Consider the following 26,074-nt stretch of genomic DNA (forward strand, 5'->3'; position numbering starts at 1 on the left):
TTTTCAGATTTTTTTTACATATTTAATGTGCATTCTTATACATTAATTGTACACTTTAATATTGAATCTATATATTTATACACATTAATTGATAGCAAAAATAATTATATATATACACTGTAACATTTTTTTTTACTTAAATTCACAGTAAATTACTGGCTAATAATTCCATTACTTTCACAGTAAAATATGTAAATTTACAGCGAATTACCATGAGGTAGTTCACAGTAATTACTATGACTTTGTTACATTAAATTACTTTGAAATTACAGGCATATGGTGTGCTTCAGTAGATAGCAAAGTATATATATATATATATATATATACATATAATTTTAATTTAACTTTTAATTTAACTTTAACTTCTATATATTTATATATATAATTTTAATTTAACTTAGTATAAATTTAAATAGATTACATTTTTAATTAATTATATATATAATTGGGGTATATATTTTTAATTGATTATATTATTCATATAAAAATTAATAATAATATAATATCTAAATCTTATACATATATTACTATAGTAAAACATACATTATACTTACATCATACATGTACCGTACATTTTTCATTTAAAATGTAACATTTAAATTAAAGTTTACTGTATACATTCCATATTTACTTTTTGGAAACATTATATATTAATCGTTAAGTATATGTTGTAGTTTTTTGTGTACATTTATTGTACATATTCAGTTTTTTATGTCTAAAATGAGTACATTACTATGATACACAGAACATGGGAGTTTAAATGAAACAGGTGCATTTCAGAAATAGCCAAAAATTCCTAAACTAATGTAAACAACTAACAAAAACAACGGCAAGCCTGCACGTATTCATCATAACAATGATAAAAGCACATCCTACACTTCTTCAAATGTGTGCGAGAACAGATCCAAACTTCTACTAACCCACTGAAAGAAAGGCAATCCTGCTCTCTGCCCACCGTCGCCCCTCTCGCCAGAGGAATGGAGGGCTGGATCACGTGACTGCCGGTGAACTTGCCGCTCCAGCCCCTGAAAGCAAAGTGTAATTTGAAGAAAAGAGAACAAAGAAATCAGAGAGTATAAAATCCCTCGGCTTGCCTGCGCCGGGTCACAGTAAAGCTCGTACAGTTGAAGCGGCTCGCGCGCAGGTGCAGCGTCTGCGTGCGGCTCTCCGTCATCATGCGATCTGCACAGCTCCTCACTGCGCTCTTCTATTGCATAGTGTGCATCCATTCTCTACCTGTACCAGACGGAAACAGCCACAGGTACAGACCTGCTGCGGTGAGTGCCTTTACATATACGTTCTTTTAGCGAATTAAAAAAAAATAATAACTTGAAATAAAGATTTGCACATGCATGCGTTTTAGGAAAAACACAGGGTTATCTAAACCCTAACTTATATCTTGTGTACAAATCAAATCCAACCGCTGGGTTGATTTTTTAATTTTAATTTATTACCCATCTTTAAACCAACAGTTACTATTTATTAAAGTAGCATTAAGAGGTGATGATAAAGTTCAAATGTACATGCAACTTGCACGGTTCATTGCCATTCACTTGTTATGCATAATATTCTATATAAATAAACAATAAACAAAACCTGTGCATATGAGGGAAAAAGCAGTCTCTCTGTATTTATCACATAAAATTTACATCAGCACTGACATTTCTTGCAACTCTTAGGGACACATATCGTTTTTTATTATTTAAAAAAAAATAATTTATTTGGTTAGAGGGATATTTGCATTTGTTTTAGCGTTAAGACATAATAGGTTGCACTTTTTCTCCAGGTAGTGTGCTTGCTTTGGTCATTGAGTCACTAGCAGGGTATGAAAAAGTAACTGCTGGCCAGTAAGTGAAAGGCAGTTGTTTGTGTATGAAGGTGCCTCTTAAAGACTCCCAAACAATGCATAATTACCTAATGTTTAATGGTCTAAAACAAATTCAAGTGAATTTAGTATATTAAATGCACATCTATAGATTTATATAATTATATGTCATTTACATAATAATGTTACCTATGTAAACAACAAGCAACAGATGGAGGCACCTTAGAAGACAACAAATGTTAAATTTAATGAAGTGCATTGTAAAAATGCAGCATTTTCTTCAGCAGTGTCTGTATCAGTGTCAATATCAAGTCTTTAAATTCATATATAACTTCATTCTGTAAAAAACTGCCTATAGTTTTTTTATTGGCTTAGAGAAACCCAAAATACTGTTATCGTAGTTAAACTATTACATCTGAGAATATACTTTCTGAATCTACCCCCTACTGGAGTTTTTAATCCACAGCATCTAAACCTAAATCTGACCTTGCTAGAGATCTGTCAGTATCAGCAAATCCTTAAAACTACTAAGTTAACAAATAGAGGCTGGCCATGTACTTTACACTAGCAATATTTGCAAAAACATGTTATCAATGTATGCTAGCAACCTGTTCTAAAACCTGCCAGAAACACACTAGCAATGTATTAAATCATTACTGAAGTTTTAGAAACAAAACAATTTGTTAAAACATGCTAGCAGTGTATTAAATGTGTTACTAACATGTTAGATATGTTAAAATGTTAGCAATATGTTGGTAAAATGCTTAACAATGGTATAACAATGTTATAAAATGTGTTATAAACATGCTAGCAATGAATTAAAATATGTTAGCAATAAAACAGCAAATGCTAACAATAACCTTCATCCCTTTTCTCAAGGGAACACCAAAGTGTGTCTTAATATTTGTATTGAATTGTTGTTGTTTTTAGGATGTTATGGTTTACATAATGCTAATTATCTTGGAACTAAAATCAGGCGATAAATGTTGTTGTGTACCAACAAAGAAAAGGCTAGTAAGGCTTAGAAAAAGCTGACAAAGAAGAACTACAGATGGCTGTTGTAACCCAGTTGGCAAAGATCCATAGAGATTTTGTCAGGGAAAATATCAGGCTAAAAAAAACATGTATCTGTTTGAAACATTGAATGAAAGGGCAGAAACAAGTAGTTGAAACAAAGTGGAGAACAACTTCTTTCAGAGCTCTGAATCGCCACATCACACAAAGCATTACCACAAAAAGACAATGAAACATCGCATGCTGTAAAAGCAAGTGTCTATAAAGAGCAGCTTAATTTTATTATATGTATGTTTGTCTTCACCAATCAAACAAGAATGGCACCTGCGATCAAACCAGCTCCAGACGCTTTTAAAGGACTGTGTTCATGTTTGGATGTAGAGAGGCACGTCTGATGCGGAGCATGTGCTGTCAATTTGTTCCTGAATGTTGACAAAGCCAGAGCAGGAGATTATGCAGGCAGAGGCAAGTCATCTGGCATGCTGAGCAGGATAACAAACACTGTGTTTGCTGACTGAGGGGAAAATGGAAGGATCCTGATAGCTACCACTGCATTTGTTGACCCCTTAAGAAAAGAAAAGCTAATGTCCTTCTCTATGGCATTGTTCATGCTTGACAAACTCCATGAAGACTGCCAAAATATTTTACAGCTCAATCAACACACTAGTCAAACAAGGCTAATGTCCAATTCCAGGGAGTTTAAATTTTAATTGAACTGGGAACACAATATAGAAAGTTAAATTGGAATATACATTAAATTCACATCCCTCCATCCATCCATCCATCCATTGGTTCATCATTCAGTTGTTCATCCATCCTTCATTGTTTCATTTGTCCATCTGTTCATCCATTTATTATTTGTTAATTAGTTCCATTCATCAATTTTTTATCGTCCATCCACCCATCCATCCACCCGCCCGTCCTTCCATCCATCCATCTATCTATCCATCAATCCATCCATCCCTTGTTCAATTGTTCATCCATCCATCATTGTTTTTCTTCAGTCATTAGTCTGTCTTTCCATTCATTTCATCCATCCATCCATAGGGCATTCATTCATTTGTCCATCTGTTCATCAATTTATTATTTGTTGATTAGTTCCATCCATCCATATTTCAACGTCCATCCACTTGTCCATCCATCCATTGTTCAATTGTTCATCCATTCATCATTGTTTGTTCATTCATTTGTCTGTCTTTCCATTACTTTCATCCATCCATCCATCCATCCATCCATCCATCCATCCATCCACCCATCCCATTTATCATTTAATAATGATTTTATTCAAACTTTCATTCATTAATAATTGGTACATTACAATTTTTTCTCAGTTGCGTTGGTACATTTCTCAGATCAGAATTGAAATTTGCACAACAGTAAGTGCATTTCTCAAAATAACGTGTACAAATAGCAAAACACCATGAATTACCTGCAAAACCCAGTCTCTTGCTCAAAATCCTTAGTTCATCTCTCATCTCTCTTTGTGTATTAATAAGTCCTTGTGTCATTGTGTATGGATAAGACAATACAACAGTGTACTCTGGAGAGGTGTTCTGATGTAAACTGTGGCAATTATTACAGTTTTTTCTCAATTGCTTTGGCACAATTTTCAAAACTGATTAAACATTCTCTAAACTGTAAGTGCAAATCTCCAAACTGTTTGCTGGAACTTCAGAACTTTATTGCATGTCTGCAAAATTTAGTTACTTCCCCAAAACATTTAATTTATGCTTCAAAACCTAGTTATTGTGTCAGTAATTTAGTCAAGGCCACCAAAACATAAAGAGTATTTGTCATCGTGTGAGCCACACTCCTCAAAATGATTAGTTGTTTTTTCACCATGACAGTCAACCATGGAAATTAAGGTTTAGAAAATCTAATATTTGTTGAGAAGTGTGAATAGTGCACAGAAAAATTTACATTTGTATTTATACAGTGCATTTATTTGTGTATAAATGTAATACATGCAAACCTTCATTAGAAAAAAATCAAGATTCACCTGGGAAAAATGTACCAATTGTAGACAGTATTAGAAATAAAAAGTCTAATAGAAATGTATAGAAAAATGCATTATGACATAAAATTATGACAACGTGATTGTTTTGCATGTAAAGACTTAAGCCACAAACAACCGATTAAATGTTGTGGAGAGTGAGACTATAACAGAGACCAAAATAAAACATTCTGACCAACATGTGCGACAAGGTGGCTCAGTGGTTAATTATTACAATTATCCAAAGATTGGACAGGTAGTTTTGAGTATTTCAATTCTGATCAGAGAAATGTACCGAAGCGACTGAGAAAGACTGTAATCTGTCCGTCCATCAATCCACATATTGTCTCTCTGTCTATATATCCGTCTATAAGGCCTATACCACCTTGACCCCTCAACTTTTAATTTTTAAAATCTTTTTTTGTCAACATTTCCGAAAAGACCTTAAGGCAAACAAACTTAAGTCTCAACAAACTTTATATTGTATCTTAAAAGTATTTAAAATTTTGTTAAATTTCAAGTCATTACAAAATCAGTAATCGAATTAGATTTTAAAAAGAAATAGTAAATAAAATTGTTAAGTGTGCACAAAAAAAAGCAGTTGTAAAACTTTAGGAAGGTAAATAAAAAGCTCTTACCCATTCTCGGCATCCTTGTCAATCAGCACCAATTATTCAGTTTGGGTTATCCTTATGACCCAATCTGAACACATCAGAGGAAAGGACACACAAGGTTAGGGTGGGTGGAGTGTTCAGGTCGGGGTCAGTTGTGACGCACCACCCGTGGAGCAGTTAGGTTTAGGTTTCTTGCCTGTAGGGACAAATAAGAGCATGACTGACATTAGAAACCTCAACGTACCTGGTTCTGATTCAAACCACCATCTTTCCAGTCACCTGATCTTAAGATCTAGAACGCCTCAACAGCTGTTTTCTATCTCTACAGAAATTAGGAGACAAAAGAACCTACGCTCCTTACTTCAAGTTGAGTGTTGCTCCTGGCAATGCATCAAACATTACAGCGCAGTAGACATTCATAGTGAGATTACCAAGCTGTTCCATCTGGAAGTGAAAAAGGTGACAAGTGGAAACCATTAAAACATTCATAAGCAATAGTATTTCCCTTCTTACCCTGACTTGGTTGGATTTAGACAATAATTGTATTCCTTGGATACACTTACACACTTTCTGAACATCTTCCATCAACATCATCTGTGTCTAGTTCTCACTAAACAATCATCCTTTTCAGTGTAATCACTTAACTTGTGTATACAATCCCAAAGAATGCAGGTCTCTGGAGGTTTTTGAGGATAAATATTTATCCTAGTCCAATTTCCTCTGGCATGTTCATTCTTTATCTCTAGTTGTGGCCTACTTTAATGTGCCAGAAAATGCCTATGTAAAAGGCTGGAATTTCTTGTTTGTAATTTTTCTCTTGACAAAGGCATGTTTGTGAGAGACAATGAGACCCAGCCAGGATGTTTGGATGAGAGCTGCACTGGAAATAAAAAGCCAAGCCAGAAAAGCAGGATGAAAGGAAGTGCTTTTGGCTGTATTTTCAGGGCTTGCTGAGTCAGTAGTAAACACTCCTCCAAATGTTGAGGGGTTTGAGTGTGTTTTGGAAATGCACGATTCTCCTGGTGCCGGCTGAGCTGATGAAAGTAAGGGATCTGACAGGAGTCGGTGACATCATCCGGATGCCCTACAGAAGAAGATTTGGCTCTTAACAAAGAGGTTATCCTTAGAAACCCTATGGAGATGGCACCATGCCAGGCACACCAACGCTCTCCAAACCTTTTTCCTGCACTGACATGTCAGCTCTTCTGGATTTCCCCCAGAGGCTTGTCATCGGCTTAGGATCCCTGTGTTTTGTTTTAGCATAGCATACTGTATCATGCTGAAGTTTTACCCACTGACCTATTGAACTACAAATGCACATGTTGCGAAAACAGTGATTTGTTCCTGATTATGATGGCAAACTTGAGCAATATGTCATATTAATGTCCTAAAACAGCCAGGATTCTTCTAAATATGTTAATAAAATTCCTGATAGCTCTTCTGTATAGTTTAAAACATGTCAGATCTCCCCGCAGGCACAAATGCCTGATGTTTGAATGTGTAAATACCGCTTAAGGTGAAATAATTCCAAGGTGTTTTTGTTTCTTGGTTGATGAGAGGCATATATCTGTCAGGAAGGCATCATAAAAACATCACAGCATGATGAGGTTTGAAAAGAAAGACCTTTGTTTTACATGGAACACGTGTGACCGCAGTGGTGATTCAGAAGAAGTTTTGTGAGTGAGTCTCTGAATGGACTTCCATTTTTCGTGTTTCACTACATGCAGGTGGATGCTGTAAAATAGGCCCAGACTTGAGGAATGTCTGGTTGAGGAAATCTTTGATTTGTGCTTTTGTTCAGATGAGGTGTGTGAGGGTTGGGGTAAATGCTGTTGCAACTAAATAATGCTACAAGTACAAAAATTCCCAGCACACTCCCTCAATGTTAAAGAAATGTTATGTTTTCTGAATTAGTAAATGTGATGAGTGGGATGGGGCCGATAGATGTGGGAGTGGAGCAAGGCTAAATCAGTTTTGAGTCCCATGGAGAACCAGGTCTGGGACCTTTATGTTTTGTGTTGACTATTATTTGTTAGGATCTGCAAAATGCATCTCAAAAACTAATGGGGTATTTGTACACAGACTTTAATTTCAGTCAGCCAGCCCCAAAGCTTCCTTCTAATTGTCATCCCATACAAAATAGCAGATTTTAAGATCAGATTTCTTTAAAAAAACAGTATTTTCAATAAACCCCAGTATTTTCAATGGAATTTCTAAGCTAGCCTGCTCCTAATGACAGCGCCTCATGGTCTCTTGTCTCTTTTCACACTTTATCAACCAAAATGGATGCTTGAGTCTGTTTAACTGATTATATTTGAATTACATTACAACATCATTGCTGTAAAATGAATCAAATGAAATTGAAAATAGTCATATAAAGCTGTCACAGGAAGTTCATTATTGGCTGAAAAACACTAGCTGTGCATTAAGCCCATTTGGGTAACACATCAGATTAGGTCACAACTCATGGTATTAACTACTGGCTTATTACCTGCCTAATAGTAACTGTTAAGTTTTAATTATAACGCATGATTTTTTTTCTACATCCCTAATCCTACCCAAAATGTCTGCCTTATCAACAATTAATACACAGCTAATTAGTAGTTTATTAAGCTAGTACTGTTAATAGTAGTGTTTGTTAATGGTTTTGTTAGGTCATAAATTGTGACCTAAAGTTTTACTGTAATTTGAATACTATTAACGTACTTTGTATTGATCAATCTCCAACCGAAGCCGTTATGTTTGTTGTATTTTGCCAGTTGAGACATTTTCGTCATCACAGTTGAGAGATTATTGGTTAGTTTTACGGATGCTCATTTCAGTTAATTTTGCAGAATATTAACAGTTAACTGGTCAGATTATTATTAATTTATTATTTAATAAAAATAATAATTGAAGTGTCTATTTTGTGTCTGACACATTAAATATAACATTTAAAAAAACTGATTTATTTTAACATGTGATCAACAGCATACAGAACATATTAACAAGCATAGAAAAAAAGAATAAAATAAGTAAAATGAATAAAACAAATAGTCCTGCCCTAAATATGTTTTACTTAAATGGTAAGTTTAGATTACATAATGAAAACACTGAATGAATCCTTTTTAAGAACCGGCATATGCTGTTTGTCCAATCATATGTTTTTTTTTCCTTTAGTCAAATAGAAATAGCAGGCTCAAATCAATGCTCCATGGAAAATTATCTTTTTTTTGCAACAGAAGGCGCGAAAGGCACCGCAAAGCGCTCGCGGCTGTTAGTAAACTATTCAAAAGATTCCCCTTTTAACGCAAAAAGCGTGATCGGCCCCTTATGCTGCCAAACTTTAAAAATATATAAAATAATATTTTTCAATCATTTAACTGATACCATTAATCGGGTAAAAACGCACCATGTCTGTTATCAGTTAACCGGTTATTATGAGCATCCCTAGTTAGTTTAAATTAGTTTAAACTAGTTCATCCTATTTTTCTCCATTTTTGCAGAATGTTGGTTGTGCAAAAAATTGAAACAATAAGATTAGTAAAAAATCCTGTTGTGTTCCATGCAAACATCAGCCTGTTTTGGTTCATTTTGCTCTTAGAGTCGCCACAATTATGGAGTAGTATTTCACTTAAGGATAGATTTATTGTTGAGAAAATTGCTCTGGCTGCATGCTGTTCTGTTCGAGACTTGGCTTTGAGTCTTTGCTCATAGCAGTTTCAGCTGCTAATAAGCACTTATGTGTCATTAGATCAGCAACCTGAGCCATCTTGTTTGCACCTCTTCCACTTATAAAACACAAGCAGACTAAAATCTTGGTTATAAAATAGGGTCACTGGGTTTAAATGTGCTCTACCATTCAAAACAAATGTGGTTAGTAAGTTTTTCTTTTCACTAAGACTAACCAACAAGTACACTGATTTGATTTGTGTACTTGATGTACAGAACTGTTCTATGAAAAAGAGGATAAAGCATAGGCGGTCTACTGAGTTTTGGTTTGAAATGAAAGCATGCGTGCTTACTTTGGCCTAAGGGGTCTGTTTTGTTGATTTAGGCTTTAACCTTTAACCCTTGACTCCCGTTGAACCTGAGACACCCGGGTGTTTTTCCTTCCACCTCTGTCGCTGCTTAAGTAGACTTGAGGCCAGTTTGTCATCGCTGAGAGGTTTGACTGCTCTACAATAAACAGTCTTGACTGTTGCACAAAAAAATAACCTGCCTGTCTCCAGGTTGTTTAGAGACTGCTTAAATTACATGCTTTCAACATATATGACCATTTAATGACGGTTCAGCCCATGGAAAGTCCATGCGCACTCAGCAGATTTGAGGGAAACAAACTGAGAGTAGATAAAGTGCAGGGAATTCTTCACTTCTATCTGTGGAATTTGTGTGGTTCCTCATTGCCGGGGGTGTGGGGTCATGTTTTAGCAACACTATCAAGTTCACATGTCAGTGGATTTTTACTAAGGTACTATGTCTCGGCTTGCCCACAAATATTTGGTTGTTATTCCTTTTATTTGTTAGAATTTGTCTTAAGTTACACCCATGTCTTAACCAGATGCGACAAGTTTCCAGCAATAAGCAATACGTCTACTTTAAATGTAAAACAGTTTGAAGCCAATCAGATGATATTTGGTATTATTTTTGAAGGCTACACCCCATAAAAAAGCTTGTATTCTAGCAACTTTGGCATCAATATTCTGAAGCTAGTGAGTTTTAATGGTATAAAGACTTAACACAAATTCAGATTTTTTTCACATTTTAAGGTGTGTTGACACTTAGTAAGTTTGGTTTGATTGGTACTATTGCTATGTCAGCGTTGTTCATTGTAATAAGTGTTAAAGCTGTCAGCGAACCATGGTATACACCAAACCAATGGACTAGGACCACTGAAATTATGGATCTCTAATCATTCCAAACAAACTTTGATGTGGTTTAACTTCCAGTTTACTTTATTCAGATAGCATGTTTAAAACAGCCACAAGTGTTGTGATCACCAGCGGTGTTGTCTCCGCTGGGGATTACTTCCTGTAGTCTGCTGAAATCGGCAGCACTATTTTCTCTGTTAGAGATTACTTCTTAATGGACTACAACTCCCAAAACTATCTGCGCTCATCATCTCCTACAGCAGCTGACAATAATCCGGACACTCACACACAGTCTATACAGCTGTAGCTTATGATGCACTAATTACAAGGACAATAAGTACACCTCACATTCACTCACACATGGCTGAGTCTTGTTTCTTTATTGAACACTACGAAGCTTTTTCTCTGTTTGTTTTCCCCTGTTTGTTTTCCTGTGTTTTGATTCTTGCCTTGTTTCCCATTTTGATTCTTTACTGCCTAGTCTGACCTCTCGCCTGTATACTGACCACATTTGCTGGATTACCCTTGTGCTACTATTTTGCTCCTGTATTTGACCATTGCCTTTAATAAATTGCATTTGGATCCACAAGTCTTTTGTCTGCATCCGCTTCATAACAACAAGACTGACCAAAGTGCTTCACAACATCATAAAAACTAGAGATACAAAAGAGAGAATGAAAAAGATAGAAATAGAAATACAAATAAAAGAACTCAAATATGATTAGATCACGGAGCAAAGAGACCCAAGAGAACTAAACTCAAAATGTGAAGACACCCATATTTTTGTCATATGATTAATCAATTTTACTTGTGAAAACAGTTAATAACAAGTGTCTAAATGGGTCTGTATTGGTTGTCTACTTGTGCAATCCACTGTTGCAAACCACTCCAATTAAAAGTGTCAGAAAAACTGTTTTTAAAATATAGACTGAAAGAGTTGATAGAGAGTTAGTGGTGGTGACACCTAAGCCATTCAACTGTGGTGTATTTATTTTTACTTTGTAACTTCTGGTGACATTTAGGCAAAAATTCTGAAAAGTGAAGTTTATCACAAAGAACAAAACTGTTATTGTTCACAACACAAATACGCAATCACAGCAGAACTCTATTATATGCAGTAGTATTTGATTCTGAACCAATGCGATTTTTTTTAGACAGGGCTAAAATGCAACAAAATATACACCAGATTGACGTAATGTCACAAGCACTCACTCTTTGTTACAGTCACTAGATCACTGACCACTACAATGTTATTATTAATATGATTAAATCCATTATCTGCAGAATTACTGCATCCGCTAAGTCACTCTAAAGCCACTTTTTTCACCACATGGTTGGTCTTACCTGCTCTCTGTGATCGAAATGCTTAAACAAGTGGCTTTTTTTCTTTTCAGACTTCCTGCTTTATATTTCTAAATGTTTTATGGTTGTCTAAATATAGCTTGTGCTTAAATTACAGCTTTTAAAAGACTCCCTATGGCTATGAGAGACGGAAGGATTTTTAAAAGCGTTGAAAAAAAAAAAGTAGTTCACCCCATACCACCCCTGGCCTCTTAACCAAGCCAAATTAGAGAGAAAGAAAGAGGTGTAGAGTAGGGGAAAAGGGGGAGAGATAGGTTTGTAAACCAGCACAGCTGGAGTAGTGAATTGAAATGAGGTTAGGGGACGGAGAGAAATTGGGGCAATCTGACTTTACCCTGGAGGCAGCTAACCTCCCAGTCCATTAACAGAACAATTTCCGTTAAATTTGGTTGAGGAAATTGACTGTGATAATGCTTCTTGTAAATTATCAGTAACCAACTGTTGCATAAATATAATCTGACCTCTCCCATTTATACCGCAAGGTCTTTATTTGCACATTAATCTTACTAGTCACCCAGAACGCCATACAAAAGCGGTTCTTTACTGGGGGGCCGGATCTCACAAGGGGTGATTCTCCCTGGTGGTAACTTAAAATTAACAAGTTTTGATTCAGAAAGGACTACCCTTGCAACCAGGTACCGATGACGTAGGGTATGACGATAATGTATTAAAAATGAGAAAGTTTACTTTTCAATTTTCGCATAGAACAATAATTGCCAAAAAGGTCTTCAAAAGATCAAAGATGTAATATGCCTGCATGACATCACCATTTTAACATAATTTGCAATGTAATCTCAATGCAATTTGAGTCCTATTGTATTTTTTATATTTACAGTTCGCTTATTCATATTCATTTTGTTTTTTTGATTTGATCTGTTTAATGAATCTGTATGAGTAGTAATTTAATACCCTGATTTTAGGGTTCCTGTCAGTGAGCTAATAAAAATCCTGAAATGACCCCAACTCCCTTAATCTGTTCAGTCAGTGCAATTTCATTGTCAACAAACAGTGAGTTAAAACTCTCAATAGGGTATATGCACAGCTATTGTTTCTTTCCATACAGATAAACATTCTGTGAATGGTTAATGTGACTTTTTTCAATTTTATACGGTTCCTTTTACAGCATCGATGTTGTAATGGAATTAAAATACAATAAGTTAAATAGACTTCGGTGTTCATTTAGTTGTTCAAACGTAAAATGAGATGAAAAAACGTTTACACGCAGGCACCCTCAGGATCAGCAAGCTAGCGTAGAAACTCGATTGAAAATACTGTAAAATATATAAAATTAATGTTCTAAATTTAAATACATGGTGCAGAAAAATGTAATTTAATATAGTGCTTCTTGTTCAGTCTGAGACCCACTTTATATCCTATATAAATCAAGCAGTGAACATCACTGATTTTTAAAGAAAACAAAACTGAAACACGTTGATTTTGCAAGGGCATACAGTTCACCAGAAGCATTTGAAATTCTGAAAAATTAAAGTCCTTCTGTATATTTCTGCATATACCCTATTATAGCCTCAACTGTGATATTTTTTAAATTACAAATAATAGAATAAATAAAAAAATAAAAAGTCTAAATAAATTTTTTCCTATTAAAAACCATAGCCCAATATTCAGAAACCGAATACTAATATGTTTATTTTTATGCTAGTTTATGATGTATTTACTGTGTTAAATATAAACCACCCCAAGAGAGACATTTTACACTACCAAAGTCAGACTTTTTCATCCTACATATTTTATGCAAACTCATCTGTTGTAGCACACAGCCCAAATCCCAGTGCATTCTCATTCTTTCTCAGATCACAAGTACGGAATCTGTTTGCATCTGTATGTCCGACAGCCTATATGAATGGACTAATTTGAAGGTTACATAGTGAGGGTTACAATGCATGGCTTTAAAGGACAACAACAGAATGCAATAATGAAAATATAATTGTCTTTCATCGCTCATCATTATATCATGTTTGACAGAAAACACCCCCCAGGTGGTTTAAACTATGTACTTTCTTACTATGCATATACTGTAGGGAGGATTAGCTCTGGCTTTAGATTCATAGTTACAATATCCTAACACTGTCAGTATCTCCTTAAGTCTACAGTCATAATAAAAAATAATTCAGAACATGTTTGGCACCCATTGTTACTAGTGTAGCATCTACAAATTAAGGTGTGTTCAGGTCAAATATGCATTTGATTGACAGCTTATGTGTGTGTGTTGACAGGACTGGCCTCAGAAGACCCATCACCATGGTCTCAAGAAGCGGACCCGACTTCATCATGTTCAGGATACCCTGAATGAAGACTTCAGCAATAAAAGAGCGCAGCCACACACCCAGTTCTGGAACAGGCCACGATGTGGAGTCCCAGACTACCCCTCAGAGAAGGGGGGGAGCGCTCTTCATTTCTCAGCCCACAAAGGAGGGTTGCTTGGGGGCCGCCATCGACGAAAACGCTTTGATTTGTTCCCAGGACGCTGGGACAAAACAGACCTCACTTACAAGTAAGACTTGCGCGGTTGTGGTTGTATCTGGTTGCAGTGTCTACACTTGTTTAGATGATAGATGTAAAATGAATGAATCATAAAAGCATAAATGGAATAAAACAGCTTTTATGTGTTGCCAAGGTACCATTTTAAGCCTTACGCAATAAAGGCATGGAAATTACATTGTTTATTTATAGTACCCTAACACGTTTTACTGCATTAAAGGTCCCATGAAATTAAAATAAAGTTTTTTGGGATGTTAGTATCAGTATTATTCGTTTTTATATAAGCTAGTTTGAACAGTGACAAAATTCGCATTTAGAAAATATAAAACTGATATAAACATATAAAGCTTGTAGTTTGTCACTTACGCCCAAATGGACCAATGGTTTTATTCACATCACCTCAGACTACAGTTTCTCATCACATCATAACCAATCAAATGCTCTTTAGTATCTGACATGCCCCGCCCCCTTGAAGACGCTTCTCATTTGCTTTTCATTTGATGCATTTGAGCTCAACCACTTTCATTGGCTGTTTTTTTTAAAAGGGGAGGAGCTACTCTATGTATCACCCACTCACCATATTTCAGTTGAGATTACATCAAACATCGAATAAAAGTGCATATTTCAAAGCACCTCTCAGGACATTTAATTCTGTTGAACATAAATCAAGACTGTTAGATGAAACCAGTCCTCGGGGAAAAAAAAATTATAAAGAAAGTCAACGTCTAATAGCACATTGAGAGTAAAAACCTAACCAAAATTTATACCTGTGATTCCTGGCGATACATTGAGGTCTTTTGAAGCAAAACGATCAGTCTGTGCAAGAAACTGAACATTATTAGTTACATCATTTATTCTCTACAGCCTCACTGCCCAAGTTTCTTAGTATAATCATGATAGTTTGGAGCCTTGCGTAATTTATAAACACAGTAAATCTGTAAGTCAATCTTTTCAATTGAGAGCATGTGCATAATTATTTTTTTATAGGTTGCAGCATCCAGGAAGACTGAAAGTGCCATTTTTAATGAACAATACACAACCCAGGCTCATTCTGAAAACGTACCTCTATGTACATTTCCAGAGAGCGCCAAATACGTCCTAGGAGCTACGTTTTTGCAGTTTTTGTTTTTGCGAATCTACTAGAGGCCGCTGTGTTTGCTTTTTTAAATTTCTCTCACGAGTGCCATTTGTGCCTACTCTTCTTGTGTACATCCACCAGAGGCTGCTGTCGACTGACTGTTTGACTGACTAAATGATTGACTGACTGACCAATCGACTGACCCACCCTCCTCCTAAACCCAATCAATAGTGTTTTCAAAAGCACAGATTGACCCGTCCACCCACTTCCTTAAACCCAACTGACAGTTTTAAAAAGTAATGCAAAAAAAGCAAAGCCCAGCCTGATTTTCACCACGTTTTTAGATTCTACCACATTCTCACCCTGTTATTTACTTGTTTATTTTATTTTTTGGCTTTTGTTTTTGTCTTATTAACTTTCTGGAACTGTTCTTCACTGGACTCAAACCCCATCGTCGTCGTTAACTCCTGTCTATTTCTTAAGTCCGCCAATGTACATGGTGAACTAACTGGACAAACTGGTAACAGCGGGAAAGCAGTCCATACGGAGGTAAGCGGGAGCTGAAGGAACAGCATCATACCTCCTCATAGCGATAGTTTTAAAAATGAAATGCAGCCATACGTTCCTCTGGCAACATAATTTGCGATCTCTAGAAATGTATATAGGGTTACATTTTTAGAATGAGCCTATGTCGACAATAAAACATACGTGTCCTTTTTCAGCCTTGTAAATAAAGAGTGTCAGCTCATATGCGAGTTTGTGTTTGCAAAAACATCATTAGCTATGTTCCAATCAAAAGATGCCAATTAAACTTATGTGTAAAACTGGAATATCGCATAAAACATTAGTGCATAATGCACCATTTCCATCCGAGACAAAGAGAACAAAATCGTCACGTCCTGATAACTTGCCACCAAATATACAAAAAAAAAATTGCTGCAGTAGGATGCAGTCTCCTGGCTTGTCCAATAATATCGCCCCATTGTTCCACATAAAATGTATTCTTTATGTTTCCATTGTAGTATATAAACAATAGTTTATGTATTTTCCTTCTAGATAAAAACTTGATCTTACTCAGTATTTGTTTCACTTACAATTTTGTGCATTATTAAACTGAATATGCATATTGGCATTTCCATTAAAAAATAAAATAATAATATTAATAATATATATTTTATATATATATATATATATATATATATATATATATATATATATATATATATATATATATATATATATATATATATATATATATATATATATATATATATAATGCAATAGTGCAAAATGTAAACATAAAAAAAGGTGGTTGGATGGCCAATGACAGGTAGCTCATGCTCTAGACCAGGGGAGTCCAAACTCGGTCCTGGAGGGCCAGTGTCCTGCTGAGTTTAGCTCCAACTTCCTTCAACATACCTGCCTGGAAGTTTCTAGTATACCCAGAAAGAGCTTGATCAGCTGGTTCTGTTTTTATTGGGGTTGGAACTAATATATGCAGGACATCGGCCCTCCAAGACCGAGTTTGGGCACCCCTGCTCTAGACTGTTGTGAACATGGCTTTGGATTAAACAGCCTGATCCCACGAGGAAACTTAACTATTTAACGTTATGTCAGTTCAGTGGCTAATTCTTACAAATTCGTATGGTTTCGGTATAACGGAGTTCAGTAAACAAAAATGTGGAATCTTAAAAAGGAGCCATGGCACCCAACCCCACCCTAGACCCAACCGTCATTTGGGGTCAAGTGAGTTTGCACAAATTAATACAAATTAGCCACTAAATCAAAAAGTTACGAATTGCTGTGAGATAAAAAATACTGTCAACAGTTGTGGCTGGAAGGGCATCCGCCATATAAATCAAATGCCAAAGTAATTGGCGGTTCATTCAACTGTGGCAACCACTGATAAATCAGGGACTTAGCCGAAGGTTATTGAGTAAGTGAATACTGCCAAAAACATTGACAAAAACATTTTGCTCTATAAGACTTAACATGTATCATCAGATGCCATAAGTAGTAATTTAGTTTTGCCTGTATATGTTTTTTGACTCTGACTTTTTTGAGTGCTGTTAGCCATTGACCTGCACCTTATGAATTACAGAGGACCACAATTTCAGCCAAAACTTCTTTAATGTTCTCTTAAAGTCACCTACATCTTGAGTGAGTAAACTAACAGCAAATTTTCAGTTTTGGCTGAACTATCCCATTAAAGGTTTTTCTTATTAAAGGGTGTTTTTTTTAATGAAACATTACCAGTTCTTCCTCCTTTTTATGGCAGAAATACACTCATTTCCAACCCACAGAGGAAATACTTGGAAATAAAAGTGGACCTTTCTCTCTTTATCTTCTCAAGTTTCTTATAGTCGTTATCGGTTCTAAAGAAGACCACACACTCTTTCCAGCATTACACCCATTTAATTAGAAGCAGTAAACTGTCTCGACCCAGGACTGCATGGCTCCAGAACACAACTAGAAATATGTATCAAACCTCCCTTTGATTTTAAAGCAGTAAATAATTTTTCTTAAACACACACAGAGGATTATTTCAAGTTAACTTTAATTTAATTGGTTTTTAAAGGGATAGTTAATCCAAAAGCAAAATTCCACCTGCACAAATGACTTCTTCTTCAGAGAAATGTGATATATTTCCCAGTGGTTTGTATTAGATATTGCTAGTTATTGTATTTTCTAAAATGACTAAACAATAAACAACTCATTTATTAGAGTATTTATTAATCTTTGTTAATGTTAGTTAATGGAAATAAAGTTGTTCATGTAAACTTGCAGTATATACATGTTAACAAGCACACGTTTTGATTTTAATTAGCAAATGTTGAACTAAGATTAACACTTATTGTACAAGCATTGCTCATTATTAGTTCATGTTAGTAAATACATTAACTAATGAAACCTTATTGTAAAGTGCAAGTGTTTTTGTTTCGATGCAATGAAAATTATGCTGTTTTGGACCTTACTGATTTTAGAATTCATAACGTCAGAGGTATCTTTTTTCAACCCAGGCTCATTCTGAAAACATACCCCTATATACATTTCTGGAGAGTGCCAAATACGTCCCAGAAGCTATGCTTTTTTGCAGTTTTTGTTTTCGTGAATCCACCAGAGGCCGCTGTGTATGCTTTTTGAGATCTCAAATGTCTCTTGCGAGAGCCATTCACGCCAGCTGTTCCCACATAAATCCACCAGAGGCCGCTGTTGTCTGACTGAATGACTGATCGACTGACCCACCCTCCTCCTTCCCTAAACCCAACCGACAGTTTTAAAAAGCAATCCAGAAAAAGAAAAGCCCACACCAGATTTTTACCACGTTTTTAGATTTTACCACATTCTCACCCGTTATTTACTCTTTTATTTTTTGCTTCTTTTTTTGTCTTACCTGCTTTCTGGAACCGTTTTTCGCTGGACTCGAACGCTAATCTGACTACTTTGATTAGAGGTGAATGCCACCAAACATACAAACACATTTTAAATGTAAAGACCCACACTACCACTTGTTTACTACAGTACATTAATCTGGCCTGATTTTTTACCACATTTTCAGATTTTACCACATTATTACCCTGTTATTTACTCTTTTACTTTTATTTTTTTCTTCTTTTTTTCTTACCTGCTTTCTGGAACTGTTCTTCACCAGACTCGAACTCCAGTCGCGGTCAGCTCCTCTCAAATCCACCTACGTACATGGTGAGCTAGCTGGTCAACCTGGTAACAACGGAAGTAAGCAGTCAGTGTAAAAAGGAACAGCGTCATACCACCCCATAGCATTCGTTTTATAAATGAAATGCAGCCATACATACTTCTGGCAACATAATTTACGATCTCCAGAAATGTATATAGGGATATGTTTTCAGAATGAGTCTATGTTGTTGTTTTTTGTGACCCACTGAAGAAAGACAGACAAACAGGTTTTGAAAGATGTGAGAGTAAATAAATCCTGTCAGAATTTAAGAGCAATGCTTTGATTGACATTATGAGTTTACCGTTTGTAGATGTCTGGTCAACACTTCATGTTTTGACAGATTTGCCTCATACATCTTTGTCAAATGCAGTTCCCACTGGACATAGAACTTCTATCTTATAATCTAAATCAGTGAGGTCACGACCCGACCAGGAGAAGATGTTACATTTCAGAGCACTCGTGTGTTACGGCAGAGTCCAAATGGTTTTAGTTTTCAGCTCAGCAGGGGGTGAGCTGAAGAACCAGACAAAGAAAACCCGCCACAACCGCTGATTAAAACTGCCCTTTGATTTACGGCCCTTCCCATAAAATATCACAGCCCATAAATCTCACATGGTTCTTCATCCAAATCAAGACACACTGCTGTAGGGCAGGCTAGCCTTTTGTGTCTGCATACTGTAAAGACAGAACAGAAGTCAAAACAGAACAACTGTTTTCCAAATCATGGGGATCGGACTACGTTGATTAGGAGTGAATGCCACCAAACATACAAAACACATTTTAAGATGTAAAGACCCCCACAACCACTTGTTTACTACAGTATATTAATCTGGATCATATTGTGAAACAACATATACATTTTTTTCACCACCGGCTGACCTTAGCCCCATCAAATGTCTTTGTGTGATGAAGTAGACTTTAGGGAGTTTCTCCTTAGGGAACATCTTTAGCTTTGATCACTGTGTGCATTTGTCAACCTTATGCAATGTTACAAAGTTTAGTTCCATCAAGAGCTGCATTCACTTTTCCCTTAATACCTAATCATTTGACTTCTGCTGATCTCAGAGATGTTCAGTGGGCTTCAGGTTAATTGGTGGTCAAATATGTGTGAAAATAAAGTCTTTTGTCATAACTTGAGCCTATCACAGTGTCCTAACTATACTACCTGACAAAAGTCTTGTCGCCTGTCCACGTTTAGTTGATCATTTGGCATCAGAAGTGGCTTATATGAAAGGCAAAGGCCACTAGATTACACTTATTTTACCAACATAAAATATGATCATCTTGATTTTTAATTATTCAATTAGGGCAGTAAGGTCTGACTTTGCTGAGACAAAAGTCTTGTCCCTTAACAGAAATAATGTACAGTGCAGAATATTAAGTCATGGTGCAGTGGAACAAGAATTAATATTGTGTATGACTCCAATAAGCTTGGAGGACTGCATCCATACAACTCTGCAATGACTCAAATAACTTAATAAAGTCATCTGGAATGGCAAAGAAAATGTTCTTACAGGACTCCCAGAGTTCATCAAGATTTGTTGGATTCATCTTCAATGCCTCCTCCTTCATATTACCCCAGATATGCTCAATAATATTAATCTCTGGTGACTGGGCTGGCCAATCCTGTAGCACCTTGAAATTTCTTTGCTTTCAGGAACCTTGATGTGGAGGCTATTATGTAAGAGAAGTATGAGAGTTATATGTATGATTAAGTATGAGAAGGAGCTATGATGACAGCAAATAATATTTTACCAGATGTTTTTTAAGACACTTCTATAAAGCTTAAAGTGACATTTAAAGGCTTAACTAGGTTAACTAGGCAGGTTAGGGTAATAAGGCAAGTAATTGTATAACGATGGTTTGTTCTGTAGGCTCTCGAAAAATATATATAGCTTAAAGGGGCTAATAATTTTGACCTTAAAATGGGTTTAAAAATTTTAAAACTGTTTTTATTCTAGCCAAAATAAAACAAATAAGACTTTCTCCAGAAGAAAAAGTATTATCAGACATACTGTGAAAATTTCCTAGCTCTGTTAAACATCATTTGGGAAATATTTAAAAAAGAAAAAAAAAAATTCAAAGGGGGGCTAATAATTCTGACTTTAATTGTATGTGTGTGTATATTGCGTTTTTATTGGTCAACTTCCCCTGCGAGTTATTACAGTCCGACATTGCTGGGACTTCTTTTTTATTACGTTGATGTAATTCCAACTGAAATGGAATATTGAGTAGGGGGCGGGGCTTTCTTTTTGTGCATCATTTCCTCTTATCAAAGTAACGATAAGAGTAGGGTGTGGTTAAGAATATTGTGGCTAAAGTTGTCAAACTGACATTAACAGAGCAGAACCGCCATTCCAAACACAGAAGCAAACAACAAGAGTTTAACTGGAGATTAGCAAAATAAAGTCAGTAGACTAACTTACACAGACTATTTGAATAGACCTAAAGAATAGCAATGTGCGCTAACAAATTATACATTGTAAAATTTGATTTCAAGTGGAATCGTATGTTTTCACGCATGATCTGGTTGTATTTGAAATCAGAAGCCTGCTGAATGGACTGGAGCGAGACAAGGATAATGACCATTACTGATTGCAGTTGAAATTCAACCCCCTGAAAACACAGTGTGCAATTTGTATGCTGCTTCATCAGAATCTGATGTCAAGACAGCAACACATGCACATACTTTATCCTCTGCAAACCCCAGTCAGCACCATTATAATGCTGTGTGACTACGAGCATCGATGACTCACGTCTCTGTAGGTTGTTTTTGGCCTGTATCACCTCACTGTCCTCTGTAATTTATCCCCTTACTAAATGACGGACTGTACATGTGCACAATAAACTCAAAACAAATCTCAACCCCAAATCTCATGCTGTCGCACTGAGTTTATTTTAATGAGTCCACATAACCTTTAGCACTGTAAGTCTACTGGGAATATGTTCATCATGACACGTGTGCAGTTTTGATGTTTGCAAGTCTGATGAATGAGTTCATCCATTACCATAATCATCAGACCGTTTGGTTTAAGGCTGAGGCCCTGATATACTTAGATGTTTCTTAATTGTTATTTTTTTAACTGCTGTAATTTTAGTGTTATTGAGAAGATATTATTGAGAAGAAAACATGCAGTACACATTTATATATTTATCCAAACTTTATTCTCAGCAGTGTGGGTGGTGTCGGGATGTTTACTTTTAATAGTAAACTTCTACTCATGTTTTTTCAGACTTCTTTTCACTTCTAAATAAAGAACAAATATATTAGGGTACATGCGGAAGTATGCTTAAAGATTTTTAATTGGTCAGTAACCCGGGTTAAGCGCTTCCAAAGAGCATAGAATCACCAAGAGGCGACACTCTGTTGCTATTTGGGAAACAGCCACTAGATGCCCCTGGTGTCATGCGGTGCCATTTTGGAATGAAAATTCCAATAGGAAAACAGCACAGATAACTAACATTAGACAGAATGAATTAAAATATTGAGTTAAATAGGAGTTAAAATGAGTACATCCCCCTGGAAAAGTAACATTTTAAAACAATATCTTAATGTAAACAAAAAATTACCAAAATGTTGACAAGACTAAAAATTTTATAACTAATGGCTCAGTTTAATGTGATATTATAAAGCTATAAACATGCTTCTTGTAAATAAACAATTGGCAATTTATTAAGTGTTTACTTTATACTCAGCAGAATGAACCACCAATTATCCCAGCATATGTTTTACACAGCAGATGCCTTTCCAGCTGCAACCCAGTATTGGGAAGCACCCATACACTCTCTCATTCACAACCACTCATACACTGCGGCCAAGTTTATTCAGTTCACCTACTGCATGTCTTTGGACTGTGGGGGAAACCGGAGGAAACCCACAAGAACATGGGGAGAACATGCAAACTCCACACAGAAATGCCATCTGGCACAGCCGGGACTCAAACCAGCAACCTTCTTGCTGTGAGGTGACAGTGCTAACCACTGAGCCAACGTGCCGCAATTTACTTAATCCTTGATCAAATTTAACACATTATGATGTGCTCCTTAATATTTTTTTCACAGAGGTCTCTTGTGGTCCCATGGGGGTCCCTGTACCACAGAATTATGTAGCTGAGCAAAGTCACTAATCTAAAGCATTTGATCTATTCTTCTGTGAGAGTAGCCAGATTCATTTAAGTATAATGACTTGATCCCAGATCAGTATATGAGCAGGAATTCTCTCATTAGAGCAGAGACAGGACAATGTTTAAATCCACAGACTAGCACACTGGGCTCTCTCCCGCTGTCATATAGCTCCTGTCTGGGCTTGCAGACTGCAGAGGCCCCTCGATCTAAAACCATTTTGTGGCTCTAACATGCAGCCCCAGAGCGATCCCTGTCCCACAGAGCTCATAATGACCAAAGGTGTCCATGCATGAAAACAACACAGATGTATAGCAGTAACTATAGCTGCAGGTCAGGAGCTAAACAATACTTTAGATGTGGTGCTGTAAGACATTTCACTGTTTTTTTTTTTTTTTTTAAATACACCAAAGGGTTGTAGGATTTATGGAACATGATACAGACTTGTGGTCTGAGCATAAACGTGCACAGTGGGGATTCTGCTTGTGAAAATAAGCATGCATGCCTCCATCACTCAGCAAGCTTTATAATGCAGCTCGTCTTTCATCTGAGAGAACTTTAAAACCTCTGAGCTCAATCCATGGGGGATGAAAGTAGCATTTTAAGTAGGGCTTTCACAATATTATTTAATAAAATTATTTCATTTTTTTTCTGTCCTTTTTGTATTTGACTACATTTTAATCTTTAAAATAAACTGTACTAATCAAATTGAATTACCAATTATTGAAATCATGAAACTTACTCCATTTCAAGTAATAAATAAATAATAATAATAATTAAATAATAATATATAATAATTTATAATTTTGTGGATTGCTACTAAATGTTAACATTCCATTTAATCCTGTAAAAATTAAAACAAAACATTGAAGAATGTATGCATAATTATTCCTTAAAACGTATGTCTTGTAGTATAAAATGATTATTATTAGGTCATTACTGCAATGTATTGTGAATTGTTTTGCTGAAGACGAGTAACAAAAGAGTCTTGAAATTTGATGATATCTATTTCTGTAAGGCTTATGCACTTAAACAAACCCAGATAGGGGTGCCATCACTGTCACAATATCAAATGTCACATTTGCTTTGTGGTTGTGGTCAAAGCGTAGCAGTTGTGGTGGGTATTGTACCTAATCCACAACTAGGCAAACATTCAGACTGTGCTTGTGTCTTTTTACAACAGCAGGATTCTAAGTGATGTAACAGTACATGTATTCATGCCAAACCTTTTCAATGTAGGTTACATGTACTGAAGAAATACTGTGTTGCTTTCACCACAGAAAGCACAGAGAATAATTTGAAACTTTTAGATTTATAAAGCATAATTTAAAATTATGATCATTTTTCAAATGCCTAAAATCTTTACAATTCTGTCTGTTTTATCAGGAAATTCAAACAATAAATCCAGTTTAGACACAGTTTAATGTTGAGTGGCAGATCACTGTATAGACAAACAACCCAGCAGGCACACAACGTCATAAGAAGTTAATATTAGGTTAGATTTAGGTAGTGACATCAGATGATCAAAATTCAATGTTTGTCGATCGCAAATTGAAGAACATGGGGGGGGGGGGGGTGTCGATTGAGCAAGAGGGGTACCTCAGCCAATGAGGGCAAAGAGGCAGTGGCTCTGCACGGCCCTGATCATATTTATATCAAATACTGAACCTGCATCCCAAATGGCACACTATACATTATGCACTATGTACTTAAGCACTTACACACTTAACAGCATAGTATATGTACAGTATGTAGTGTCGTCTTAAATGGAACACTAACGTTTTTTTTTTTTTTTTTTGCCACGAGTATAACCCCATTCACCATCGGGAGGCGGTATAATCACTCTCATAGGAGAATTTTGCTTTCATAATCCAAAATGAATTAAGTAATCCAACATGAGCAAAGCTGTGGTCGTTGAGAGCGTGAAGTGTCCAACATTTCACACTTAATTTTATCGGTTGAATCTGGGTAATTAAAGTGCACTTAATTTTTTTTTTGAGTTTTTAGTGTGAACGCAGTACTTACACTATTTATACTACAAAATGGCGTAGAATAGTGCATAAGTATGCGATTTGGTACGCACTGTAACATTTACTAATCAAGTATGGCAATCAAAATCCAACGTCTGATAGACATCATAGTGGTAACGTCAACACAAATCTGGTAACTGGTAACAAAAAAGCTGTAACATCATTATACGTTGATATTTGGTTGATTTTAGATTGGATGTTGGACATTGACATTGGACTGACATTTGGTTTTGACATCAACCCGAGTTTCATTTCCAAACAAAATGCAACGTCCTCATGACATTGGGGTACAACATCAATCTGGCATCATGTTGACATCAATCTGACATCAAGAGTCCAATCCAATTCCAACCATTCCTTGGCCTTTACTACTAGTTATAGCATGAATAAAAATATAAACGTCTAAGGTTTTATGTGACTGCACTACATTTACCTAGACTATTAGATTTCTCTAAATATAATGCACTAAATTACCTTAAACGTCCATTATTTTTTAATAAATCGGACATAAAAAGAAGTTATGAAAGCCAGTGTGTATTTAAACAATTCCAACAATGAACTGGAATAGAAATATACGAAAAAATAATATGAAAACTGCCTTTTTAATTTAAATTTATTTATGTTGTTTATCTTAATAGTCCTATTTAGAAACTGTAATGAAACTGTTTAACTGTTTAATAAACACATTTATTTAAAGAGAATTTCTAAAGATTTTGTCCAGTAAATCCATGTTAATTAATGAGTTTATGTTTTATTTTCTATTGCAGTGAAATACAATAGCATACCAAACTGTGTCTACAAATCTTGCGTACAAACTCATCAGTACTTTTTATAAACTATTACACCCTTATGACATTCTGATCTGGGTCCTTTGATTCATCACTATAACATGTTTAAATACAGAGGATTATTGGAGTAATGCACCAGATACCTTTTTGAAGTGAAAATTCATAATGTCATGGGTGGTCTTTTAATGAGCATTTATGAGTG

At 35.8% G+C, this 26,074-nt stretch overlaps 1 protein-coding gene across 1 annotated transcript in view; it reads left to right on the forward strand.

Annotated features, from left to right (window-relative positions):
- Positions 1-1,055: 1,055 nt before the first annotated feature.
- mmp11b (matrix metallopeptidase 11b) overlaps positions 1,056-26,074 on the forward strand; it is a 35,964-nt gene continuing 10,945 nt past the window's right edge. The window contains exons 1-2 of the mRNA XM_056446971.1: positions 1,056-1,277; positions 13,893-14,170. Of these exons, the coding sequence (XP_056302946.1) occupies positions 1,176-1,277; positions 13,893-14,170 (380 nt within the window). The 5' untranslated portion in view covers positions 1,056-1,175. The remainder of the gene's footprint in view (positions 1,278-13,892; positions 14,171-26,074) is intronic.

The sequence above is a fragment of the Danio aesculapii genome, chromosome 21 (assembly GCF_903798145.1).
Source record: "Danio aesculapii chromosome 21, fDanAes4.1, whole genome shotgun sequence".
In the NCBI taxonomy this organism is placed as follows: Eukaryota; Metazoa; Chordata; class Actinopteri; order Cypriniformes; family Danionidae; genus Danio; species Danio aesculapii.